General features: G+C 47.5%; 8 protein-coding genes across 8 annotated transcripts; 6 read left to right on the forward strand and 2 right to left on the reverse strand.

The window, feature by feature from the left end:
• Window positions 1-106: 106 nt before the first annotated feature.
• BHQ10_008146 (uncharacterized protein) lies at window positions 107-1,608 on the forward strand (the record flags this gene model as incomplete). The annotated part of the gene is made up of 4 exons (XM_040880919.1): window positions 107-147; window positions 217-436; window positions 495-1,047; window positions 1,106-1,608. The coding sequence occupies 4 exons, from the start codon at window positions 107-109 to the stop codon at window positions 1,606-1,608; spliced, it is 1,317 nt and encodes a 438-aa protein (XP_040736648.1).
• Window positions 1,609-1,950: 342 nt separating this feature from the next.
• On the forward strand, window positions 1,951-3,606 carry BHQ10_008147 (uncharacterized protein; the record flags this gene model as incomplete). Its single annotated transcript, XM_040880920.1, has 1 exon — window positions 1,951-3,606. One exon carries the CDS (start codon window positions 1,951-1,953, stop codon window positions 3,604-3,606), a length of 1,656 nt encoding a protein of 551 aa, XP_040736649.1.
• A 3,336-nt stretch (window positions 3,607-6,942) lies between these two features.
• BHQ10_008148 (uncharacterized protein) lies at window positions 6,943-8,145 on the forward strand (the record flags this gene model as incomplete). The annotated part of the gene is made up of 4 exons (XM_040880921.1): window positions 6,943-7,221; window positions 7,275-7,430; window positions 7,478-7,834; window positions 7,882-8,145. The coding sequence occupies 4 exons, from the start codon at window positions 6,943-6,945 to the stop codon at window positions 8,143-8,145; spliced, it is 1,056 nt and encodes a 351-aa protein (XP_040736650.1).
• Window positions 8,146-9,145: 1,000 nt separating this feature from the next.
• Window positions 9,146-9,927, forward strand: BHQ10_008149 (uncharacterized protein; the record flags this gene model as incomplete). The annotated part of the gene is made up of 2 exons (XM_040880922.1): window positions 9,146-9,512; window positions 9,611-9,927. The coding sequence occupies 2 exons, from the start codon at window positions 9,146-9,148 to the stop codon at window positions 9,925-9,927; spliced, it is 684 nt and encodes a 227-aa protein (XP_040736651.1).
• Window positions 9,928-10,306: 379 nt separating this feature from the next.
• BHQ10_008150 (uncharacterized protein) lies at window positions 10,307-11,100 on the reverse strand (the record flags this gene model as incomplete). The annotated part of the gene is made up of 2 exons (XM_040880924.1): window positions 10,307-10,722; window positions 10,782-11,100. 2 exons carry the CDS (start codon window positions 11,098-11,100, stop codon window positions 10,307-10,309), a joined length of 735 nt encoding a protein of 244 aa, XP_040736652.1.
• Window positions 11,101-11,668: 568 nt separating this feature from the next.
• BHQ10_008151 (uncharacterized protein) lies at window positions 11,669-12,218 on the forward strand (the record flags this gene model as incomplete). The annotated part of the gene is made up of 2 exons (XM_040880925.1): window positions 11,669-11,761; window positions 11,859-12,218. The coding sequence occupies 2 exons, from the start codon at window positions 11,669-11,671 to the stop codon at window positions 12,216-12,218; spliced, it is 453 nt and encodes a 150-aa protein (XP_040736653.1).
• A 2,720-nt stretch (window positions 12,219-14,938) lies between these two features.
• On the forward strand, window positions 14,939-19,084 carry BHQ10_008152 (uncharacterized protein; the record flags this gene model as incomplete). Its single annotated transcript, XM_040880926.1, has 2 exons — window positions 14,939-16,179; window positions 16,234-19,084. The coding sequence occupies 2 exons, from the start codon at window positions 14,939-14,941 to the stop codon at window positions 19,082-19,084; spliced, it is 4,092 nt and encodes a 1,363-aa protein (XP_040736654.1).
• A 1,038-nt stretch (window positions 19,085-20,122) lies between these two features.
• Window positions 20,123-23,162, reverse strand: BHQ10_008153 (uncharacterized protein; the record flags this gene model as incomplete). Its single annotated transcript, XM_040880927.1, has 4 exons — window positions 20,123-22,028; window positions 22,079-22,142; window positions 22,211-22,895; window positions 22,956-23,162. The coding sequence occupies 4 exons, from the start codon at window positions 23,160-23,162 to the stop codon at window positions 20,123-20,125; spliced, it is 2,862 nt and encodes a 953-aa protein (XP_040736655.1).
• Between the last annotated feature and the right edge of the window lie 242 nt (window positions 23,163-23,404).

The raw sequence follows: 23,404 nt of genomic DNA on the forward strand, positions 1-23,404 counted from the left end.
TATGTAGCCAACGCTATAACAGCAATAAAAGGACCGTTAACCCAACGGATACCTACAATTGGCACTATCTGCACCAGAAAATCCTAATAAGACGGTAATCGAAATCATGACACTCTCTAAACACTCTTCAATTGTGATTATTGGCGCGTAAGTAGTTAATCATATCTCATCGACCGTACATTGTGCATTCCAACTCACCAGATGATCTTTGTGTAGCGGAACTTTCGGTATCAGCACAGCTTATCACCTGGCGAAGCGTGGCTATACCGATATCAAATGCATTGACCGACACCGCTGGCCCAGTGCAGACTCAGCTGGCTACGATCTCAATAAAATCATCCGTACAGAGTATGAAGAAGAGCTCTACACCGAACTGGCGCTTGAGGCTCTACGTGCCTGGCGACAGCCCATGTGGAATGGTATCTTCCATGAGACGGTATGCTGGCCTGTCGAGAACAAGGACGGATTAAATTATGACTCTAATGCTTGCATAGGGTCGGATAACAACGACGAGCGGGGATCGAGAGGCTGCAGAGAATTTAAAGGAATCATACGAGAATCTGCAAAGGGCTGGCGCAGCTGCCTCCATCGAATTTGTCGAAGGCAAAGAACAGATCGCGAAGTACTGCCCTCAGCTGGCAAGCGCACCAGGTCTTGATGAGTGGAAGGGCCTCTGGAATAGCGAGGCTGGCTGGGCCCACGCCCGCAAGGGGCTGGAGAAGCTGGCGTCAGAATCAGAGAAAATGGGCGTCAAGTTCGTATCCGGTCCCAAAGGGACGATGACTGGATTAGAACTTGATGCCAAAAACACCCTGCTTGGAATACAAGTCGCATCGGGAGACATAATCAAGGCTGATCGGTACATTCTATCGACCGGAGCAGCATCTCCGGGATTGTTGCCCGACATTTTATCAAGCCAACTTTGGTCAAAGTGCTGGACCCTTGCCCATATTGAACTAACTGCTGAAGAGGTTGAGCAATGGAAAGGCATCCCAGTCATCGATAATATGGAATTGGGATTTACATTCGAGCCCGATCCAGAAACCAGTAAGCTTAGCTATCCTCGCGCTGGGTGCAGATGCCATGCTGAATGAATTGATCTCAGGACTTATGAAGATTTGCAACGCCTTTCCTGGCTATCAGTGCCTCCAGGGTGAGTACACCAATCCTGAGACCGGCAAGAAGACCATTTTCTCCGTGCCACGCTATGCCAGTGACCACCCCGAAGACGGCATCCCCGCCGAAGCCACAGAAGGAATTAAACGCTTCATCGCGGCTGTCATGCCGCAGTTCTCAGATCGTCCCCTCGTACAAGCTCGTGTTTGCTGGTGTACCGATTCGCCCGATTCACATTATCTCATTGATAACCATCCCAATCACCCAAGCCTGCTTTTGGCAACAGGTGACAGCGGTCATGCTTTCAAAATGCTCCCCATCATTGGCGACTATATTGCAGATGCACTGGAGGGCTCGGAGCGTGGGTTGAAGAAGGAGTGGAGGTATGGTGGTCGGAAAGAGATAAGAAATGTCACCAGGCCGGGGACTGAGGTGAAGGATCTTAGAAGTGTTTTAGGCGTGCAAGACGTAGACTTCAAATCGAAGTTGTAAAAGTCAAGATTAGTGTGTTCCTCTTTTACCTTTTCTTATGCACTTCTTCTTTAGCAGCCTCAATATTGTACAGTTGAATGACGAGCAATCATAATTCAAGCCATCAACTTTAGGGTTTACTTTGAACTTTGAAGCTTCTAGGCTCTTTGACTCTTTCATGCGGGGTTTAGCGCTAGATACTCTCACCTCACACTTAAGGTTTATTAATGTCTTCTGATCCAGCCAGTCTATCTAGTCCGGTACCGGCTCATCTCAATTTGACCAACTTAACATGGGCGTCTGTCCTGTGAACCAGAAGTAGATATCTCTTTTCGTATCGGAGCACCACATCAGTCGCTCAGAATGCCACGACACCGGCCCCAAGGGCGGAGCGTTAAGCGGAGGGTCCGCACGGGCTGTAAAACCTGCCGCGCACGGAGAGTCAAGTGCGACGAGAGCAAGCCCCGGTGCCAGAACTGCATGCAACGGGGTCTTGCGTGTGACAATAGTGTCCAGTTAAAATGGGAGCAGGAATTCGAAAGTCGCGGTTTGGCTTTTGGCCGGCAGGGCAGATGGACTAAAAGCCGGACACCGCCATCTGATGCTACGATAGAGGCCATGGTCGCTGACTCGGCGATGCAGTGGTGCAGCTTTCCATTGGTGCAGTTCCATCACTTTATCAATTTTGACTATGGTGATTTTGACGACATCGATTCGGGCCAGGAATGTGATGTGGGCATTGAAGGTACAAGCGATACTAGCGTGGTTGGTGCTCGGGCAGCTGGGCGAATCCTTTCATCGCCAAGTGTCTATCCTCATCTTGCCAACATCGATGGTCGTCTGCTGGAATATTATCTGACCCGGCTTTGCCCACTTACCACCTCATCTCGCCGTAACCCCTCGCCTTTTGCTCAACTTGTTGTCCCCCTTTTCAGCATCCCCGGCCAGGAAGATGTCCTCCAGGCTGTTCTAGCATTGTCAGCTCGACACAGGAGTGTCAGCGACGCGCAGTGGTCTCGGTCCGCCATGACGCTGAAGGGTGGTGTCATTACTTCTCTCCGTAATAGAATCCTCGCTGCGGGCAGCCCGGACTCGACGTGGGACCCACAGATTCTCGTTATGATGATGTTCCTATGTCTTTACGAGATCGTCGACAATTGTGACCACCGTTGGGTGATTCACCTCCGCGCCAGTAAAGAAGTCATCCGACGAAGCAGGCAGCTCGACAAAACAAAGCGACGCAAAGCGGATCTCCTCGGCGGTCTAACTGAATTCACAGAACGTTTCTTCGCCTTCCAAGATGTCATCAGCAGAACAGCTTGCGGAAACTCGGCCCTCTTTGGGGTTGAGTATTGGGACGAAGGCAGTCAACCAGAAGATATCGACTCCTGGATGGGCTGCAGTCCGTCCCTAGTGAGTATCCTGTGCCGCACTGCTGAAATAAGTCGATTAAAGACCCGGGATCATATATCTCTCAACGTTCTCGAGACAGAATCTGCGGAGCTAGAGCAGCGGCTAGAAGCTATGCGGCTCCGGACGGAGATAAGTCACACCGACAATGCTTTGGTTTTGGCTGCAGAGCTCAAGCGCAAATCTGTGCTCTTATATCATCACTGCGTTCTGTACGATGCGGGCCCATCGACGCCGTTTGTTTGTCAGTTGAAGAGAGAGATTCTAGAAGAGACATGCGAGCTTGTCCAAGCTGGGTTCGCCGCTGGGCTGGCGTTTCCAATCTTTGTCGCCGCAGTAGAGCTGCACCCGACAGATGATCAACTTTTCCATAACGGGAAACATGGTGAGCCGCTTAGCGGGAGACGACTGGTTTTGGAAATGCTGGAAGCCATGGAGAAATCGTCTTTGTCCAATATTGCACGAACGAGATCAGTTATTCAGAAAGTCTGGCGCATGCGGGACATGTCGCTCGAGGAGGAATACCAGCCTCCTCTTTCTGGGAAAGAGTATATCAACGACTGGGGCATTTTCGTGGGTCCATACAGCTCGAATATAAGTCTGTCATAGGTTATGGATTATGGTAAATTTAGCCTCAAATGTCCAGGAACAAGGTATCTCTGGACGCAAACACATTGACAGCAGCGGAATCTGCTCTTTCTCGACTGACGACTGATGAAGCTGAGATCTGGAACGGATTAGCAGTCTTAAAATACCCAATCCAGATTCCATGGCATCTTTGAGCAATTTTTGTGGTAGTGCAACCGCAATATCTGCATCTATTCCTGCTCTGATCATAGGGTCACATCGACCGGTCTATAATCTCTCGGAGGTCACCTTTACGACCTCCTAATTCATCGATATCATCATCGCTACGAGTATTTGTGCTGGTGTCAGCTGCTCTCATCACTGTATTCAATTACGCTATCAAGGTTACTAGGTCTTTTTAGCATCTGTATCATAGAATTTTAGCTATACGAACATTGAAAAGATATAAATAATTATTGATTCTACATTTAATAATGTAAGCTATCCACCACTCAAAACATAGTCAGATGATGCATCCAGAAATTTAAAATGAAGAACATTGAGTGAAACGAAGAGTATCTTAACCTGCACCACCATGATCACAACATCATTATCGAATATTCAAGATAGTTTCATACTTCCCTCGTACAGTAAACTACGTAGTGATATCGGATCATGGCATCCATGACATCGACGCATATGTTGACTGGTTCAGTGGCTTAGCCCCAGATCGCCATTCAGCTCCAAGAATAATTGTCTGCGATCAGCGAGTGATAGCGGAGATACGAGAAATAGCGGACTCGCTTATCAGATCCGTATGATACGTACTACCACTTACAAACTACGTACTGTAAGGTATTTCATTTCGTACGGTATTACATGAGCACAGATAGTGAGTGGCTTGACGGCCACGCGTCCCCTCTGCACGATTATATCATGTCGTGTCGCTAATTGGTTCGCTGATAAGCCGTGAGGAAATCTGATTGGATTTTAAATCCCTAATGTCATTAATATGAACGTACTATGTAATTTCCGCGATATTAATATATCTTGGCAGCTTTGTAACATACCATGAACATACGTAGATACTTCATTCATACGTACGTAGGAGAGCGAAGCCATATTGAACCAAATCGATGGACAGGCTGTGTGGGAGATCACGTGACCATGGGAATAAAAGGCCGCGTGGACAGTGGCTCCATCAGCGCCATTTGGGGTAAGTCGAACGAATACGAACGGAAGATAGCTAGTTTAGTGGGGAGATGAGGGACAGCGTGAACCGAGCGCCGAACTTGCCATTCGCAGTAGTATTGGAGTTGCCGAGTCATAGACTTTCGTCTACACTCCGCTCCTACATACATAGTATTACGGAGTACGAGTTCTACGGTACGGCATGGTCGGCGACGGGCAAACGGAGGAATATGTTGCCGTGATGCCTGCGGGTTTAGGCATTAACAATGGCCGTTGAAAAACATCCACTGACGCACGAGACTACAGCTTTCATCTTCTATCATCTGCTCCCTAGCTATATGATACTACGTACGTGGTGGCTGAGCTTGCAACTTCGTCATATCGTCCCTCAAGTCAGCAGATAGCCACCGCCACCTCTTATCATCAACAACCGCCGCATAGCTATCAGAGGCCCATTCACCGTCACAAGACGCCATATATGAACTCAAACAAGGACTTGTCAGTTGATAACTTGATCCAGAGAGTTCGCTGTTTCTTGGGACCGTAGTCCCATTCCAGTAATTGTGATGCCCGGTGCACTCTGGTATGGTAAGTTACAGAGTATGGGGTAGCCGTTCTTGGTTGCAAGTGCTTTGTCATGTCATTGGTCATCGGCTCCATCTGACTTTATCCATCTTGCATGCCGCATCGTTTCTATTCCAAGTTTCGAGACCTACGGAGCAGCATGTGAGGAGACGTGGACTTGATTTGTATACTTTGTAGACTCCAATGTCGAGTACATGTCTCGATGCTCAATACGTACGTATTCGTATTGGAAGCTCAGACCATACTCTAATCGAAAATTTGCACGAGCGATTTGTCGCAAAAAAACCACCCAATCAGGGATAGTGCAAGATTAAACGGCCCACTGCTGGGGAGATAGCATCCAATACCGTCTGCTGTATTCGGTATTCGGTATTTGTCCCGTCAACGTTTCCTCGTTCAAACGCGCGTTGTCCAAGAGTCCAAGAGTCCAAGACTTTAGTTGTCACAAATTCGAAACTTCTTGGCGCTCTGCTCTCAAAGTCAGCGCCAAAATCGTGGCTAGGGATTTGCGCATTGAAACTTCAAGCCGTACACAGTACGAATACGGAACGTGCGACGAGTAAAGGCGCGTATTCGTAGTCGCACTCCCAGTAGGGAAAGCCTCAAGAGTCAAAAAGAGCCAAGGGCGATCAGTCCCCAAGCTACTCTACTCTATATAATACGTCTTGGCCTGTTTAATTACGGGCCAGACCCAGTCCCAACGAAATTCATCCGTAGTCCGTACAGATGCCTGCATCCATCAAGTTGCGCCCTTGCGACAAGCTGACACGGATGTTGAACATCCTACTTTATACTTATGCATATTTGCATTATCCTCAACCCGGATTCTTCGGCTTTGCTTTTCTTTCTTTTTCAATAGCAAGAAGCGCCAAGACCTATAATACATATCTTACGTGGGTCCGCCGCATTGCCCGCCCGTTCAGGCTTAACGCGGCGGGCGGCGTAGCCATTAGTGGTACCGTACTAGTAAGTTAGTGATAACGCCAAGTAAATTACCGTCAGTGGTCTGTTGACCCCTGGGTGGATGCCCCAGCTCGACCTTATCCACGGTTTGAGCCTTCAGACTTTAATTAAGAGCCTTTCTGATGGCGTCGCATTTCCCCATTGCCTACTACAAAGCAAAACGTTCTTCTCGCCATCTTTCTTCACGTTTCTTGTGAGGCGAATACATTTTGTTTCTGGACCACCTTTCGCCTTATTTTGTTTGCAACTACTACTACCTTTAATCTTCTGCCTCTGTGACTACACCTTTCGAGTTCGTCGTGTGCTTGGGCTGGACGTTTATCCTAAAAGTCAAGTCGACGAGATAATCAATATCTACCGGGTCACTATCCAAGGCAGAGCGTGTGACCCTTCGACGTTTACGTTTTCACCATACCGGGATATAAACATACGATTCGCCTCGCGACGTTGTCCCTTATCACTCGAACCTCACTCGATTGCAGTATTTCCGCCTCACTGTCATACCTAATGTTCACAAACGACAGTCAATCCTCGTTATCCTAATACAAGTGCGGTGCGGGCATATTACACCTCCCTCTCGCCTCCTACCCGCCCGTTCGGAACAAATCACGTTCTGAAACGCAATATCTCACAGCCAAAATGCGGCGCGGAGTAATCATCTTCATTCTTGTCAATGTCCTAATCCTCGGCTTCCTCGTCAGGAGCGTCTTCACACTCCTGACGTTGCTGGTTGAGGATGCCTCAGCGGACGCTATACACCGATCCGACATTCCCTCGCCGAACTCGAGTTTGATTGAGACCAGACCTCAACTTATACCCAAGATCATTCACCAAACTTATATAAACGAGTCGATCCCCGATCGATGGCTTGAGCCTCAACGGTCATGCATTGATCTTCACCCTGACTACGAATACAAGGTTGGCCACTATGTACGAAGATATGGCGATGGAAATAACTAACAGAACGATAGTTGTGGACGAATGAAAAGTCGAGAGATTTCATCGCCGAGGAATATCCATGGTTTTTGGACACCTTCGATGGCTACAAGTACCCTATTCAACGAGCGGACGCTATCCGTTACTTTGTACTTGCCCATTACGGCGGTATCTATCTCGATCTGGATGATGTGTGTATTCCTTCACATTTTAAGAGTATTGCCTACTGACCACACAGGGTTGCCAACGTCGTCTCGATCCCCTTCTTGCTTACCCAGCGTGGGTTCGCCGAACGAAGCCAACCGGAATCTCAAACGACGCGATGGGCTCTATCCCTCAACATAATTTCTTCTTGAAGACCATGGAGTCTTTACAGGCATACGATAGGCATTGGTTCTTGCCATACATTACAGTTATGTACTCGACCGGCCCGTTGTTCTTGTCTGTGATTTGGAAGGAGTACATGCCCCAGTCATTTGGCATGGACAGGGTCCGTGTTTTGATGCCAGACGAATATAACGGATATCCCTGGAGTTTCTTCACCCACAACGTCGGAAATAGCTGGCACGGAGCCGACGCGCAATTGATTTTCTGGGTATGTCTCTGTTTTCACGGACTTAAGTTTCTGTACTGACTTGGCAGATGTGTCGCTACTGGGTCTTGCTGACAGTCGCCGGTTTCACAATCGCTGGCTGCGTCGGATTCTGCATGTGGGTAGTATACGGCCGTTTGTTATTACTCGGACACCGCTACCGCTACACAAGAGTTGCATCTAGCTCTCTTTCAATGTCCAAAATCCGCCGACGACCCTTTACCATAGTCCCCAGTTTCTTCCGACGCATAAGCGCTTCGTCGATATCCTCAGACGAAGAACTCGGCCGCAAAGAGGGCGCCTACTCTGAATGATTACATCAATGAATATAATAAGATTTCTGCGCTTCATTACGCTTATAAATAACGATAGAACAGCGCGTTACTGATTTGGTCAAGGACTCGAATGCGTCTGCTTGCCTGCCTGCTCTTCAGCATTTGCATACCATGACCCAGCAGCATTTCATCATCATTTTCTGTTGCCACGGATTTCACGGCCTTTGCTCTTCGCTTCTACTCTACTGTTGGATTATAATACATATTTAGTGTGTTTTAAATTTGTTTTTGTCGTCTGGCTGTTGACTGTGATGTATATATTTTGCTGCTGCTGGGTCAATGAATGGCGCTTTTGGGAATATAAGTCATATTTTACACATCTGAACTTTTTCTTTTGGCGTAATATAATCATACCTAGCCTATCTAACTACCTGGCAAGGCCGCGTATCGTAGTGGATTTTATATGACCGGGGATGGAAAGAAAGTGGTTATGCTCTTGCTCTTGCATTGTTATAGGTTCTCCGCTCATGATTCATATACGCGAGCTGCATCTACTTTAATTTCGATATGACTGATGTCATTCCTAGTACATTTCTAGGTGACAAGTATGTACACATACCTCGATCGTCCGCTGTTGGTTATCTAGTCTGCATACCAGTTTCGCTGCTAATTGACGGCATGTCACTACAACGATCACACAACATTAAAGTATAGGCTGATAAATGCTGTATTCTCAGCTCAAACTATAGTATAAAATTGTAGCTCGGACAATTTGTACCAATAAATACTCAATCCTTCATTGGGGTTGGAACAAGAGCGTTGTTCTTGAATGTTTCAAGAATGTTTCATGGCAATGAGTCAATGGTTCGTTCAACCGGAGTTAGGGCTAGCAGGAGATCTGCACGAAACGGTTTTGGCACTGGAATCTAGGGTCAACATTATTTATTTACGTATTAGTTTGATGGATTCTGCTCTATTTTTAATTTTTCTTTTTGTAATATTTTATCATTTGTTATTTTCTAAGAAATTAATACATCAAATGTATAGTCAAATCCCTCTCGCAACGCTCTTTGCCGTGCTGGCCACGGCATCACCAACACGAGACTTCCATCTCAAACCCTACCTCTCGGCGCGCTCCGATGCTGGGACTGTTAGAGCAGCAGCAGTAGAAATAACGTCCGCCCAAATCCTCGCCATCGCACCCACCTCATCAACCTGCGACAATCCACCTGCCGAGGGCGAATGCGCAACTGCCGATCAAGCAGCGCCATATATCAGCGACTCGTTCACGACGTACGGGGTTGACAATGTCGCCGAACAGGCTGCACTGATTGGGTTGATGGCGTTTGAGACGCTCGATTTCAAGTATAATCGAAATCATTTCCCTGGGGTTGCTGGGCAGGGCAGTATGTTCCCCCTTTTCCATTGCTTACTTTCTATCTGCTTTCAGATCATAGAGAGTACACCTAGGTAGAGAATGTAGAGCTGACTTATGAGTGAAAAGCGCGAAATATGCAATCTCCAAGCTACAACGACAAATACGCCTCCTCAATTCCCGAACTAAGTGACGACTACGCCTCCTCTACAGGCGACGTGGCTGCTATTTTGAATCTGTTGCTGTCCGACGAAAAGTATGATTTTGGGTCCGCGGCATGGTTTCTGACGACCCAGTGTAGTGACAGTGTGCGACAGGCGTTGCAGACGGGGTCCGAGGAAGGGTGGGAAGGGTATATTAGTGGGTGTGTGGGAACGACGGTGACGGATGATAGGAAGGCGTATTGGAGTAGGGCTGTGGAGGCGCTTGGTGTTGGTTCTTCTTGAAGGCATGTTGTTTGTCTTGAAAAGTTTTTTGGTTTTTTGGGATGATGGGCTGGAGTTATGTAGTTAAGGGCATCAGCTGGAAGTCGTCAGGCATGCTAGCATGGGTAACGGATAGGGCGTACCGAATTTTGGATTATTCTTTTTCAATGTCTTGAGCCAGCCAGTGTTTCTTGAACTTAATATGCCGAGTTTACAGGTAGCCTTTAATGCAAGGCTGGCTCGTAGTATCAAGGTCCCGTGCCAGAGCCAGCCCTAATCTCAATTTCTTATTGAGGTATCCGTCGAAAGTACTCCTAATGGCCATCACTCAGGCTCAGGCCTTTACGAACAAGGCAGTCCGGCCGAAACTTCAGGCAAATATCATATCATACAGATCTATTTATAATACACCCTTGGTAGAAACCACATCTCCCGCACCCACTTCGCCAGCACTCCTCCTCGCGCACGCAGTGCGAATAGCAACAGCCAGCGCCTTAAACGCACTCTCAGCACGATGATGATCATTCGATCCATACGAACACCCAATATGCAATGTAACACCCGCAGCCTGCGCAAAACTCTCCAAGCCGTGCGTGATCATCTCCGTGCTGAGGTCGCCAATCTTTTCGCGCTTGAAGCCCAGATCAATGACTGCGTAGGGCCTGTTCGAGAGGTCGATGACGGCCCAGGAGAGGGCTTCGTCAAGAGGGGCATCGCCGCGGCCGAAGCGGGCGAGAGATGTGCGTGCGCCGAGGGCTTTTGTGAATGCTGTTCCGAGGCCGAGCATGGTGTCTTCGGTGGTGTGATGGTCGTCAACTACAAAATTAGTCTTCTCTTATCCACTGTTGACGCGAAATTGAGGAAACAAAACGCACTGAATAAATCCCCCTTGGCGCGGATCGCCAAACTCCACCCCGAATGTTTAGCCAAAGCATGCAGCATATGATCCAGAAACCCAATCCCGGTATTGATAGTTATCTGTTGACTAGATGTGAACTGTGTGGCGTGCGGGGCATCTTTTTCTGGAAGCACGCCCTTTTTCGCAGCGGCCTTATCTTCGGCGGATTCGGGGGCGGGGAAGTGGTCGCTTTCTTCAAAAGGGAGTAGGACGCCGCCATCGAGAGAGAGGGAGACTTGGATTTTGGTCTCGTTGGTGATGCGGGAAATGGACACTGTGCGGCGGGCGAGGGCCATTGTGATGTCTAAAATTGAGTGATTGGTTAAATTCGGGTTTGCTGGCTTCTCCGTCTAGGTTCGGGCAGAAATGTAATGAATAGCGCGGTTGAATATTTATCTTGAGTATGAAAAAGTGAGGTTTGATAAAATTTCCCCATACAAAAGAATGCCGAATGGCAGCTCTCTGATTGGGCGACATCGGACAAGTTCCCATTGGTCGGCATTCGGTCATGACGGAATGCGGAATTATCTCAACTTCCTCTTTTTTCCTTCTGACTGATCTTTTGATATTGTTCTTCTTCAATTGATTATCCAATTTGGCTGGTCCATTTACAATTATCTCTCGAGGAAATACTTATACACGCAAAACTGCCCGAAGCCTCCGGCCGCTTCTACACTCCTGTTGACCGCAATACCGATCATCAGATCTATCGAAAGCGGCTCGCGATATTTGCCGCTGGAMGAATGCACAATTGACACCTGTCTTATACAGCCCTAGCTCAAAGAGAACTACTGTAGCCAAGCATCTAGCTATTGTTCCTCGTGCAGCTCAACGCCAGCCGCCCCTCACATATCTCAATAAGCCATGCCACCACCACCAAGTCAACGAGCTCAGGTTGAGCCGCCCGAGCAGGTCACGACAGAAGCGGTCAAGGGATTTGCTGTTGGTGCATTACGGGTTGGTAACTCTACCGACTTGTCTTCTGGAAGTGCTCGGCTTTTGAAGGCTAGGAAATGCTGCAGAGACTAACAGACTAGGATGCGCGTGAATATAGTTTGGCTCCGTATCCATTCTCGCACACATGATACTGAGCATGCCTCATCCATTCAAGTTCGATAATGCAGCATCTGCCGCCGCACCTACTACGACTGGATCGTCGCCGTCGCCGTCGTCACGGTTATCGGCCGCTGGCGTCCGGAATACATTCCTCTACAGACCGCTCACGTCCCTGTCGGAAAGTATCGGGCCTCTATCTCGCATCTACCGCGGACTAACTCCGCAGTTCAAGATCTTCCTTCAGATCGCGGCTATGACGCTTGGTGGAACTATATGGGCTGAGAGGCGGGKGAATGAGTATCTACATGCGCTGCGAAGACTTCGACGGGCAGAACGTAAAGCCGCTGGTGAACAATAGATGGATTGATTAGGTTTGTGCCGTCGTTTGTGAATTTGAATATCGGCGTCAATTTCGCAATGTATAATAATAAGGAAGCTTGGTACGGTGCTGGCAGTTCCTGCTTTATCAAGAACACCGAGGGCATGGCCGCATACGACTCACAAAAGTCGACTGCACGTGTGTAGTGATTCCATGTACAGATTGTCAATATGGATGTGACGCATCGATCATCCGACAATCCAAGGATCCAGGGATCTCGGTGTACAGTATACAATGCATGTATACGTAGTACAGAACAAAAACAATAAAAGGTGTCTGAAAGCTTAAATCCAAGCGTAAACAAGCTATCGGTCGCCTTGGAGATTATTTCCAGTGACTCTCCGTCCTGAATCTCCGCAAATATTCATCGTGTTACACAAATTGCGTTTGCATTGATGAACCTCTGTGCTCGTTACTGGGCCTGTGTCACTCTTCCCCGGCTCCATCTTCAAATAAGTAGCAAGTAGATCACCTGATGTCAGTATATTGATCATCGATGGATGTACATTGTAATACCGAGCTTGCTTGCTTTTTCCCTTTTGCTATTCATTCATCAACCCCCATACTGGACAAAAGAGTAAATACCCCGTCATGTCGTTGATCGTTATATGAGTTGTCGTCATTTTAGCGCGAAATCGACCAACGCATAAACTAGTTTTGGCAGATCAGCCAATCCATATAGAAAATGATTGGTAATGGATACACTTAAAGTGCTCATCTGTGGCGTTTGAAATTGAATTCATGATGGCAGATTGTTGCATTCGACGAATTGTTCGTTAAATTTTTATCGAGAGTTTCTTAGTACCATTCGTATATCGTATTTTCGAACTGTTTGGGCCTCTACTATGTAGGGCTGTGTGTTAATCTAACAAAGTTACAGATCCGAGTATTCTTGGCGCATTTAGCCACTTATGACTTTTTTCAAAGAGTCTAAAATCCGAATTGGAAAGCGGACATCGAATGAATGCCGTTTCCGAAGTACGGTGCACAAGCGCGTGTTTCTGCCTCGTCATTTTACTCGTAAGTTGTTCCAGATGTTGGGTGCTAGCTAGCATGCTAGTGTGGTGTCGTGCAGAGCTTGAATAGCTTCTTAGCTGAATTGGGATGAGATGAGTCGGTGCGGAGTGAGTCAAGGTATAATATTGGTTATATGAGCATATTATGGACGCCTTCTTAATATAAATGTTAGACAACCATAAGGGTGTATACCGGGTACATTGCCCACCACAGTCAAACATGTGCAAATTATGTAGCGATTGTGAAGCTCAGATGGCCAAGGCGTGTCTCAGTAAGATTTGAGTAGCTCCACGTTTCCCAGCCAATCACGTCCAGCGTAAGCGCCACACTTAGCCGCAGCGGGACTAGCGCTGGGTGACCAGCCAACCACAGGCCAGAAAAGTAGCAGCCGGAGCTCCACTTCCCAGGCACCTCATGGAAGCTTCTTCTTGCTTGCTTTCCTTCGCTCTTTCCGCTTGTCTCGCTTGAGTTCGTTCTGTTTCAATTCTTCAACCTCATTTTAATCTTCTCCATTGCAAGTCAAATACTCGACTTTTCTCTTCTTCCTCTCGCCGGCCGACAGTGACGCTTTTCAATACCCCATCCTCCAATCAGAATCCTCCGCAGATCTCTCCTCCGTTCCGTTTGCAGAAGCTTGACATCATACTCCCACCTCGTACCTGACCGACCTGACATGACCTGACGTCCCAGAACTGTCAATCCATCCATCTGCTACTGCATTCACCACTGCAATCAACACTGCATACATACAGAATAAAAATTCGCTGCATCAGTACATACCAACCAACATTTAATCTCCATTTCCGGCTAATTCATTATCTATCGCTTTCGGCCTGTCCTATCTGCTTATCTCCGCACTGCTGCTGATCGTTGCAGCCACGCTTTCCTTTCCCTGTACCTGTTCCAATACTTTCCTCGTTTCTTTTTTTTCTTGCTCAAGAGGAAGGAGAAAAAGAAATATATGCTACTGTGTTGTCCTCCGTACTCACTTCCTATCAGAGATATACACACACATCATCCCATTTCTGCTACCGTCCCCTTTGCATCTTGGCAGATCCGCATTCGGCATTTTATTTTTTTTCTTCCTGCAGATTATCCCAGAATCGAGTTGAACCCTTCCTTCCCTGCACTGGTCTGATTCCTCAATACAAACAAAGCTTTGTTTTACACCGGTTCTTCGGACCAATCTAGAAACAAGCAAAGCAAAATCTCCCCATTCGGAGACCGGAGTCCCTTCCTAGTACAACGACCAAACATCGACCCATCGTTTGGAGGACGTCTGTATCCGTCTGCAGTAATAGTTTCACACTTGCAGTCAGTCAGGTGGCTTTAGCACAGGTTGCCACATACCTTCTTTCTGCTCTACCAGATCACAGCTATTGTGAATGGTGCATGCCATATCCATGGCTCTCTAAATCTCCAGTAGGTCTATCCTCTTTGTCCCTCATACTTGTATATCATTTTCCCGCCAGTTCTTTATGATATTGCTGGAGGTCTTGTGATTTGCTTTTTCTTGCCCAAGCCCTGGTTGGCTGAGAATACCTCTTTATTAACTGGTGTCAACCTGTGTAACAGATCAATGACACTATCGTCACATACATTCGTCATAGCTGCGGCCACCCCCAATCAGTCTCTGCAACTTTCTACTTAGTTGTGGCCCATTCGCCGAGCCTCTAGTCACAATGGCGACACTACCAGGGAAAAGAGAACGAAGAAAGAGCTTCACCTTCTTTCACCACTCACACCAGCTCTCAGCTCCTGTCACTACAACAGCCCCATCCGTCTCGACCTCGCATGACAGATCAGCGTCGGATGGAGTGTCGACACTGAAACGAGCTCGTCGAAACTCGGGTTTCTTTGGGAGCCGTGATCCTAGTCCGAAGGGTACAACAGCAAATGTTCTACACCGCCCGCAGACGTCCGAATCGGAAGTGATGTTTGGCATGGCGCCAGATGAGTCCAAGCAAAAGCGCAAGTCGCTGCAGCCTTCGAAACGCGTCTCGATGTTTGGGTCCTTTCGTTCCTTACAATCGATGGAGGATGAGCTGGCAGGCCAGCGATCTCGAGGTGCCTCAATTGATGAGAACGATTTGGTAGCTTCGTCGCTGGGTCACGCGAAAAGAGCGCTAGGCCACGTAGTTTTGCATCACGGCGAAGTCCAAACTGCAGGAACGATGTGGAGGAAGAGAAACCATTATTTGGTGTTGACTGATACTCATTTAGTTCGCTTCAAGAGTCAACACAAAGCAGCAGATTTGTTCCCCACCATCAATATATCCTCCGGTCGGGCAACACCAGTGAACCGCCAATCCGTCGTTTCAGTAGCTTCGATACAGGATCATTCTGTTTCTTCATATAATAGTGATGTTGCAGCGATCGCCTTGAACAGCATTGTTTCCGTTAGTGGTGTTGAAGATGGACGAAACAATCACAGTCAAAATCAAACGACCATTGAGCTGTCCTATCTGGACGATCGAACCAACAAAGCTGCTTTTATGGCAATTCAGCTGACAGATCCGGAAGAGCAACATCTCTGGCTGATTGGCATTCGTTCTGCCGCCCAATCTGCTCGCAACAACGAACCATTTCCTTTCGAGACGAAGACCATTGAATATGTTGTTCGAATTTTGGAACAAGACCGTGACTATGATCCTGAGAATTTCAACCTTTTCCGTGTTATCCAAAGGTCTCCAACCAAGCAGAATATGAGGTCTTCGACGGATGATTTCGGAAAGCTGTCGGCAACCATGTGCTATCTTGCAATCGGTCTACATAGAATCCACCTGATTCCTCTGCACAGAGGTTCGAGCCGCTCGTCTTTGGTTTCTCTCAGCGAGATTGACCTAGGCGCATCGCTTGGATTGATGGCATTGACTTCGTTGATGGTGCATTCTGGTGATGATCGGTTCCAATTATCTTTTCGGTATATTCAATTTCTAAATTTGTTACACATTTTCATGCTAACTTGATGCTATAGCGTGCCATTACAAAGTGCCACGGTAGTGAATCTTGCGTCTGTCCACTCGCTAGACATCGCCTTATGGGTTCGACAACGCACAGAATTCCTGCGTCCGCTCTGGCTACATCAACCATATGATCTTATTGCACCATCAGAAGTTGCCGATGAAACAATCTCATCTACAGAACTCGTTGAAGATTTTGGCTGTTTTGACAGAACTCTCGTTGCATACTCAGCTAGCTACGGTATCGATACTTCCAACATTCGTTACGCAATCGATCTTGAATGTGAAGATGCACCTTGCTTTAAACTTCTTCCACCTGCTTCGAAACGACGCAGTCAATACAACGCCCTGGAACTTTTGGCATTGATGCGTGCCCTGCGATACAATGAGTTTTTTGTTTCGATTTCATTCAGCGGTGTCAGTCTTGATGTTCTGCAGAATTGCCGAGACCGCTTTGGAATTGATTGGAATGCTTTTTTGACCCGAGCTGGTGCTCAGGTGACTATTGCCGGCCAGGATCGATTGTCTCTACTGTCGCAGGAAATTCGTGCTTTGGCTCTGAAGAATAAACGCCTCAGAAGACTCGACTTTTCCTTTTGTCTATCGCGAACCCCTATTTCAGATCGAGGCTCACGAGACCCCGGCTGTGGTATCCCAGAAGCCATCTTCCCTCTTTGCCGTCGCCAGTTAACCAATGTCGATTGGATAGTACTCAATGGAATCAAGTTGGGCGACTCGGATCTGGATTACATTGTTGACGCCGCTTCGCAGAGAAATAGCCGTCTTCGAGCGCTAGAGGTTGGAGAGTGTGGCCTTTCAGTTCATGATTTGGACCTTGTTTTGTCGACACTGACTGCCCAGGAAACGACTCTAGAGGCCGTCAATATATCTGGAGTCCAGGGGCGTCTCAGTCCGGAATTGTTTCAGCAGCAAATCGGATACTTTGGACAGATACGTAAAATCAACCTCACCCGCGTCGCTAGAACTTCAGGAACAGAACCGCTCATTGCACCAGAGACTTTATTGAACTGGCGTCTTGAGGAGCTTTCACTCAGCCAAACGGCAGTTAATAAAGAGACTGTGGAGTCCTTGGCAGCCTATTTAGCTAGTGACCGTTCCTCATGTCTTCGAATTCTACGAATCGATCAATGTGGTCTGACGGGTGGTGATGTTGCTACCTTTCTTCGTTGCATGACCCGTCCGGCCGATAAGCCACGCGACATGCATCTTCACGTCAGCGAGAACCACTTGGATACAAATTACAGTCTTCTGTTCAACGCTATTGCCGACAATAATACCCCCACCCACTTGTCCATGCGCATGATCGACTTTAAGAAAGAGGACCACTTTAGGGAGCTGATTGAGGCAATGAGGAAGAATACGACGTTGAAATATTTGGATGTCTCGGGGGCTTCGCTCCCTTATGATGCCGGCCCAGAAACTTGCGAGGCGTTGCAGTTGATGTTTGAAGAAAATGAGACATTGGAGGAATTGGATATCAGTGGTGAACATGCGCATCTGGATGTCGCCCGGTTCGGTATTGGGTTAAATCAAGCACTTACCGGATTGAAAAAGAACAAATCTTTGAAGGTACTCAGGATCGAGCATCAAAAGCTCGGATTACAAGGCGCCAACACGCTTGCGTCTGTCCTTGAAGAGAACACGAGTCTACGAGAGATCTATTGCGAGAACAATGACATGAATCTGCAATCATTCACTGTATTGGTAAATGGCCTGCAACATAACGGCTCSGTTACATTGCTTCCTGTGATGAATACGGATCGCCACCAATCTTTGGAAAGAGTTCGCCGAGAATTCGTCAATGTCAAACGCGACACTTCGTCTCATCAATCAGGTCCTAGCTCTATCCGCCGCTCGATTCACGCTGCTATGACAATTGGCCAGCCTTCTGGCGGCCATAAACTTGCTAAATCGAATCTGGCTGCTCGGTCAAAAGAAGCGGCCCAGTTGTCCGAGCCTTCAGCTGAGCCACTAGACCAAGAAGTCGAAGCTACACTTCAGTCATTGAACAGAAAATGGGATATTGAGGTCGACAGATTGCGTCAATATCTATACAGAAATTATTGCACACAAAACGGCATTCCGTGGGATGCAGACGGATACCAGGGCTTGGATGCAGTTGAAGAAACCGATTCAGCAGATGTTTCTCGTCCGCCCACATCTGCCAGTGTTGGACTCCCGATCGGTGAATTTGAGAGGCTTGACATCAACTCAATGGGCGAGATGACAATGCAAAACGTCTTTCAGTCAAGCTCCGGCAATTCCGGTCATTCGACCGATAGCGAACGAGACGCACTCCCCCTGATGATACTGGATAACAGCTCCGGCAGCACATCTCCAGTAGTGACCATGTCTAGTGTCCAATCCACGCCCACAATCGAATCACTCAAGTTGATGGATTCACTACGCCCTCTTTCTCTAGCATCAAGCGCATCAGAAAATAAGCCTTTGGCAGGTTTGAAAGAATACTCTGCTTCTACATCATCAGCTCCACAATCATCTCTCCCGGTACCAGCAATAATCAAAGTTCCGCCTCCTCCATCTATCAAAAACGACAGCACTCCTGCTAGTATCCGAAGCATTGCCAGTTCGAGCAACATGTCGACGACGAGCACGGCACCTCGAGCACCCAGCTTCCGAAGCACAGGCGGCACAAGCTCGTTGAGTGCATCTTCACTACGAAAACTCCTTTCAAGTCGACCGTCTTCTGCCATGAGAGGAATGCGTCAGATTAGCGGTGGACATGGTAGCGGTAATAGCTCAAAAACGGGCTCAACAAGCGGATTGACCACATCTGAAGAGCCCCCGAAGATTATTTGGTCACCTCCTAACCTTGATCTTTAATCATGAATGACGACTTTGTTCAAACCGACGAATTTTCTTTACTCCTGCATGCTGCCGACTTTGTCGCCAGCCAACATTCTACTATACCAAGACCACAGATCGATTTTATCCGATATGTCGACAGAAGCAAATAGACGTTGTTTCAATTTTGTTTTCTATTCCAGCCGCACATGCATATGTATGAGCATCAGAGTGAGCGTCAACACTGCGTTGCTTATTGCCTCCCTTCGTTCCATTCCTATCTTTCCTACCAGTCAAAGTCACCATCATTGTCCGCATTCGATATCCAGCCAATCGAAAACCATCCATCACACGGCGTTTATCATTCCAAAAATTTTATGATACCAATCTCGTTTTTCTTGTCGCCGTTTGTCTATCGCTTTTTTTCCTTTTTGGTGGTCATGTATGTCGTGCCTCGCCGCCGTCTTTGAGGCGTTGTATTGTTGCTGAGATGTGTACCTATAGGCCTTGTATAAGGGCTTGTAATAAGTCATACCATTGCAATTCGTCGCTCTTGTCATATTTACGTAGATTCAAGAGGATATGTACCTACGATAGGAACCGTTTATCCCACCCGTATTTAAGAAATAAGTATTTAAGAAATAAAAAAAAAAACTCTACACGTCCATTACCATTTAGTATTCGCTGCTTCTCTATGCATCCAAAATTCGACCTATGGGGGGATCACCACGGGGAAAACTACGGTCGGTCACTACGCAGGCCTACTATAGGGGCTACGAAGCCTCATAATAGACTTCACTGCAGGGGGTACATGGGAAGTCAATTGAAAGGCTTGACGTAGAATTAACACACATACCTAGGTAGGGAAGCTGTGTAATTTTATAGCAACGAATGTGTATGAATCTTTTTTAGAAACGGGTGGGATTAACGCTTCCTCCTAGGAAAGACGAAAACTCCAAGATTTAACCGCATATGCAACCATAGCCCTAATATATATACTATTATACAGACACGAATGTAAAAATATAGTGGAACTCAAAACCAACCCAATCCAGTCCAATCCCAGTAGCGCTATCTTCACACCGACCCAGAGGACTCATTGCCAGAACTGCTGGAAGCGCCAGAGCCAGTAGCCCCATTCAACTCCTCATAAACCACAATCCCTTTCTCCGCATCAATCCGATCCTGCTCCTCCCTAAACTTTTTGCCTTGTTTCGCCAAGCGCCTCAAATTTAGGATAAAGAAATCATCCGAATTCTTCTTCTTCTCGAATGACAACGCCTTTTCGCGCCGGTTCTTCATGTGCAGGAACTGGGTCCACAGCGCATTGCTGCCCGTCTTGAATTCGTTGATTGTGTAGACTACCTTCCAGTCGATGTTCTTGTTGAAGTTGGTCGGGCGATCGGCGACGCGGTTGCGGACCATGTTCTCAATGCTGATTTCCATTCCGAACAGCTTGGGGAGTTGAGAGACTGCTTCGCGCTCGGAGACGATGTGGTTGATTTTTGATTTGACGGATTTCGTGGCTTTGCGGGCTATTTCGAGTTTTAGGGTGAGGGCGTCGATTGGGTCGAGGGGTGTGTAAGGGTCTTTGAGGGCGGTGACGGTGACGATAATATCGTCGATGTAGTCCATGCTGTCTTCGATGATGGTGCGGTGGTTGTTGATATATTTGGTGACGGCATTGAGCAGGTCATGGTTAGGTGATGTGACTTCTGGTGTGGAGACTGTGCTTGATTTGGTCTCGGTTTCGTGCACGGGTTGACTTTGGATTATTCCAGTCGTAGTGGCAGCACTCTCAGGCTTGATTGTAGCTTCAACAGTCTCAGACTCGACAGCATCATCAAGATCAAGTTCTTCCTCCGGAGTCACAGTATCCGGGTAGAGCATCTGCTGCTGAGCTTTCTCAATCTGCTCCTTGTTCTTCTCCTGTATCGCGCGGATCTCATCATCTGTCACTGGCTGCGCGAATACCATCATTCTCGCCGGCCGACTCTCCATAGTCTCAAAATGAAGACGAAGAGACTGCTTCGGAAACTTGGCCGTAGCCTTATCCAGAATCTTGTTCCACAGCTTGACACTGTACTGAAACTCTAAATCACCCAACGCTGTATCTGACTGCCCGTGCAGTGCATAGTCCATCTCCGAAAGAGGTACATACTGAAACCCGAAGATACGTTCAATGTTGTGGAATGCAACAAAAATACCATCCATGCGGCCTATGCGGACCTGGAGAGAGTATTTGAGAAACGCGGCTCGGATCATGTCGTAGTACTCTCGCTCAAACGACTCAAAGGCCCCGAATCGGTTGCGGATTTCGTAACCTAGCCCTTGCTCATAGTCTTGCACACTCATACGAATTGAAACCACAGCACGAGTCTTGAGATCAAACATGCCGCTTCCTGGAAGTCGCGGATCGTAGGCATCCAATTGTGATCGCATAACAAAGTCACCCAGAGTCGAGTAATGGTAGGATTCGGGAATTGCATTCTCCTCCTCTTGTGTGATTTTATTTGGAGAAGATCGGCGATATCTCTCGAACTGCTCCTTCGGCATTGTGAGTTGTTTCTCCATTGATTTACCGAGATTCATGAGGATGTTGGCCGAGTCAAACTCCTTGTCCGCATCAATTGCATAAACACCGTCCTTGTAATGTAGAAACATCGCAGAAGGGCCTCTCAAAAGCCTTGTAAATTGACGGTCGCTATCCTCAAACCCCCTTGAAATTATATCTTGCCTAAGTGGTCGCCAATTCGACAGCAAGTAATGGAAATGTGACAGCACCCCGGTCATGCTCGATGATGAGCCAACATATTTTTTACCTGCCTTTCGGGCGAGTGCAATAAGTGTCTCATCTTTGGACGACGTTATATACTCCTTCAGGGTCTTGAAATCGAACTCGGTGACAGGCATAATAGTCCCTAGATCAGGGTCAAAGTTGTAGACTCGGGACCTGGGATCTCGAAGGTGATATACACCAGGACTGGCAGACAATTAGCGGAGTACAGTAGACCATCAACAAGATAGACTTACTTGAACAGCACTCTGTCCAGGCCAAACGACAGAGTAGGTACTGGTGGTGTATCGTAGTCAAGGGCTAATACAACAAATAAAATTAGCTTCTCACTCACATCTTCGAAATTCTTGTAGAAATGCTGTTCTTACCTTTGAAGTCGATGTCCTCCTTCTTCAAACCGTCGACAATGGTGCTTTCAACCTCAATATTCAAAGGCTTCGGTGGCCCAATGGGCTTCCTCACCAGGTTACCTCTCGATGACCTTTTTCCAGCCTGCCGCGCTGTCAATGTCGGAGGCTTTGCACGTGGTGTTGTTGCCACTCTCCGTGTTGTTGATGGCACGGCCGGTGCTACTGGTACTCTTTTGATCCGTGATTTTGTTTCGTTTGGCTTTTTCGGTTTCTTTGTTGGTTTCTTCGTTGCTGGTTTATCCTCTCCTGTTTCACCTTCCTGTTTTCCTTCCTCTATACTCTTCGATGAATTAGTCTTGCCTTCCTGGCCTCCCGCTTGTTTTCCTTCCTCCACTTTCTTTGATATCTTCCTCCTTTTGACCCTTTGGCGCCCTGCATTCTTTGGCTTCTTCTGCTGTTCTTCGGGGTTTGTAGGATTCGTCGCTTTGAATATGTCTCTTGTGTAGACTCTCTGGAGACTAATCTTGTCTGAGGTTGGTAGTATCTTCCCATCCGCATCAGGAGCGGAACGATCGCCGGGGGTTGTCCTTGAGTGACCTGTGACGAAACTGATAATGTCCGAGGTTGGTGGTTTGGTTGGCGGTTTCTTCGATGCATCCGCATCAGCAGTGGAATCTCCGCTGGGCGTTGACGAAGAACTCAACTAAGGTGAACCATTTTCAGTCAGCATTTGTGTCACGGGAATGATAACCGAAGATCTCACCTTCTTCTTCACCTTTGACAGAACCCTGTTAATTTTTAAAATATCAGAAATACCAGATAAATCTTCCTTGGTATTATTTTCATCGTCCTTGGCCGGTGTTGCATAGTATCGCCGGTTTCTCACATGTTTTCGCGAAGCTATGAGGCAAGATGCGCATGCACGAGAGCGACCAGGGCCTGAAGCAGACCCTAACGATGTGCGCAACATCCAGGAACGTAGTCACGACCCTCTATTGACATAAGATCCCCGGGAGAGGCTCTGTCAATACTGATTTCAGAAAAGAGACACCCAATTGAAAAATGTCGACAGCTAGAGGTTTTCGCGGCGAACATTTGGCAAAGTTGATCTAAGGCACTTTTTCTGCCGCCGGCGCCATTACTCCTTGGCACACCGCCTGCTGTTTTATTTCACAGTAATTGCTCGAAGCTTTACGATTTGTTTACTTTGCC

This window comes from Talaromyces amestolkiae (genome assembly GCF_001896365.1).
Source record: "Talaromyces amestolkiae strain CIB chromosome Unknown scaffold18.1, whole genome shotgun sequence".
NCBI classification, from domain to species: domain Eukaryota; kingdom Fungi; phylum Ascomycota; class Eurotiomycetes; order Eurotiales; family Trichocomaceae; genus Talaromyces; species Talaromyces amestolkiae.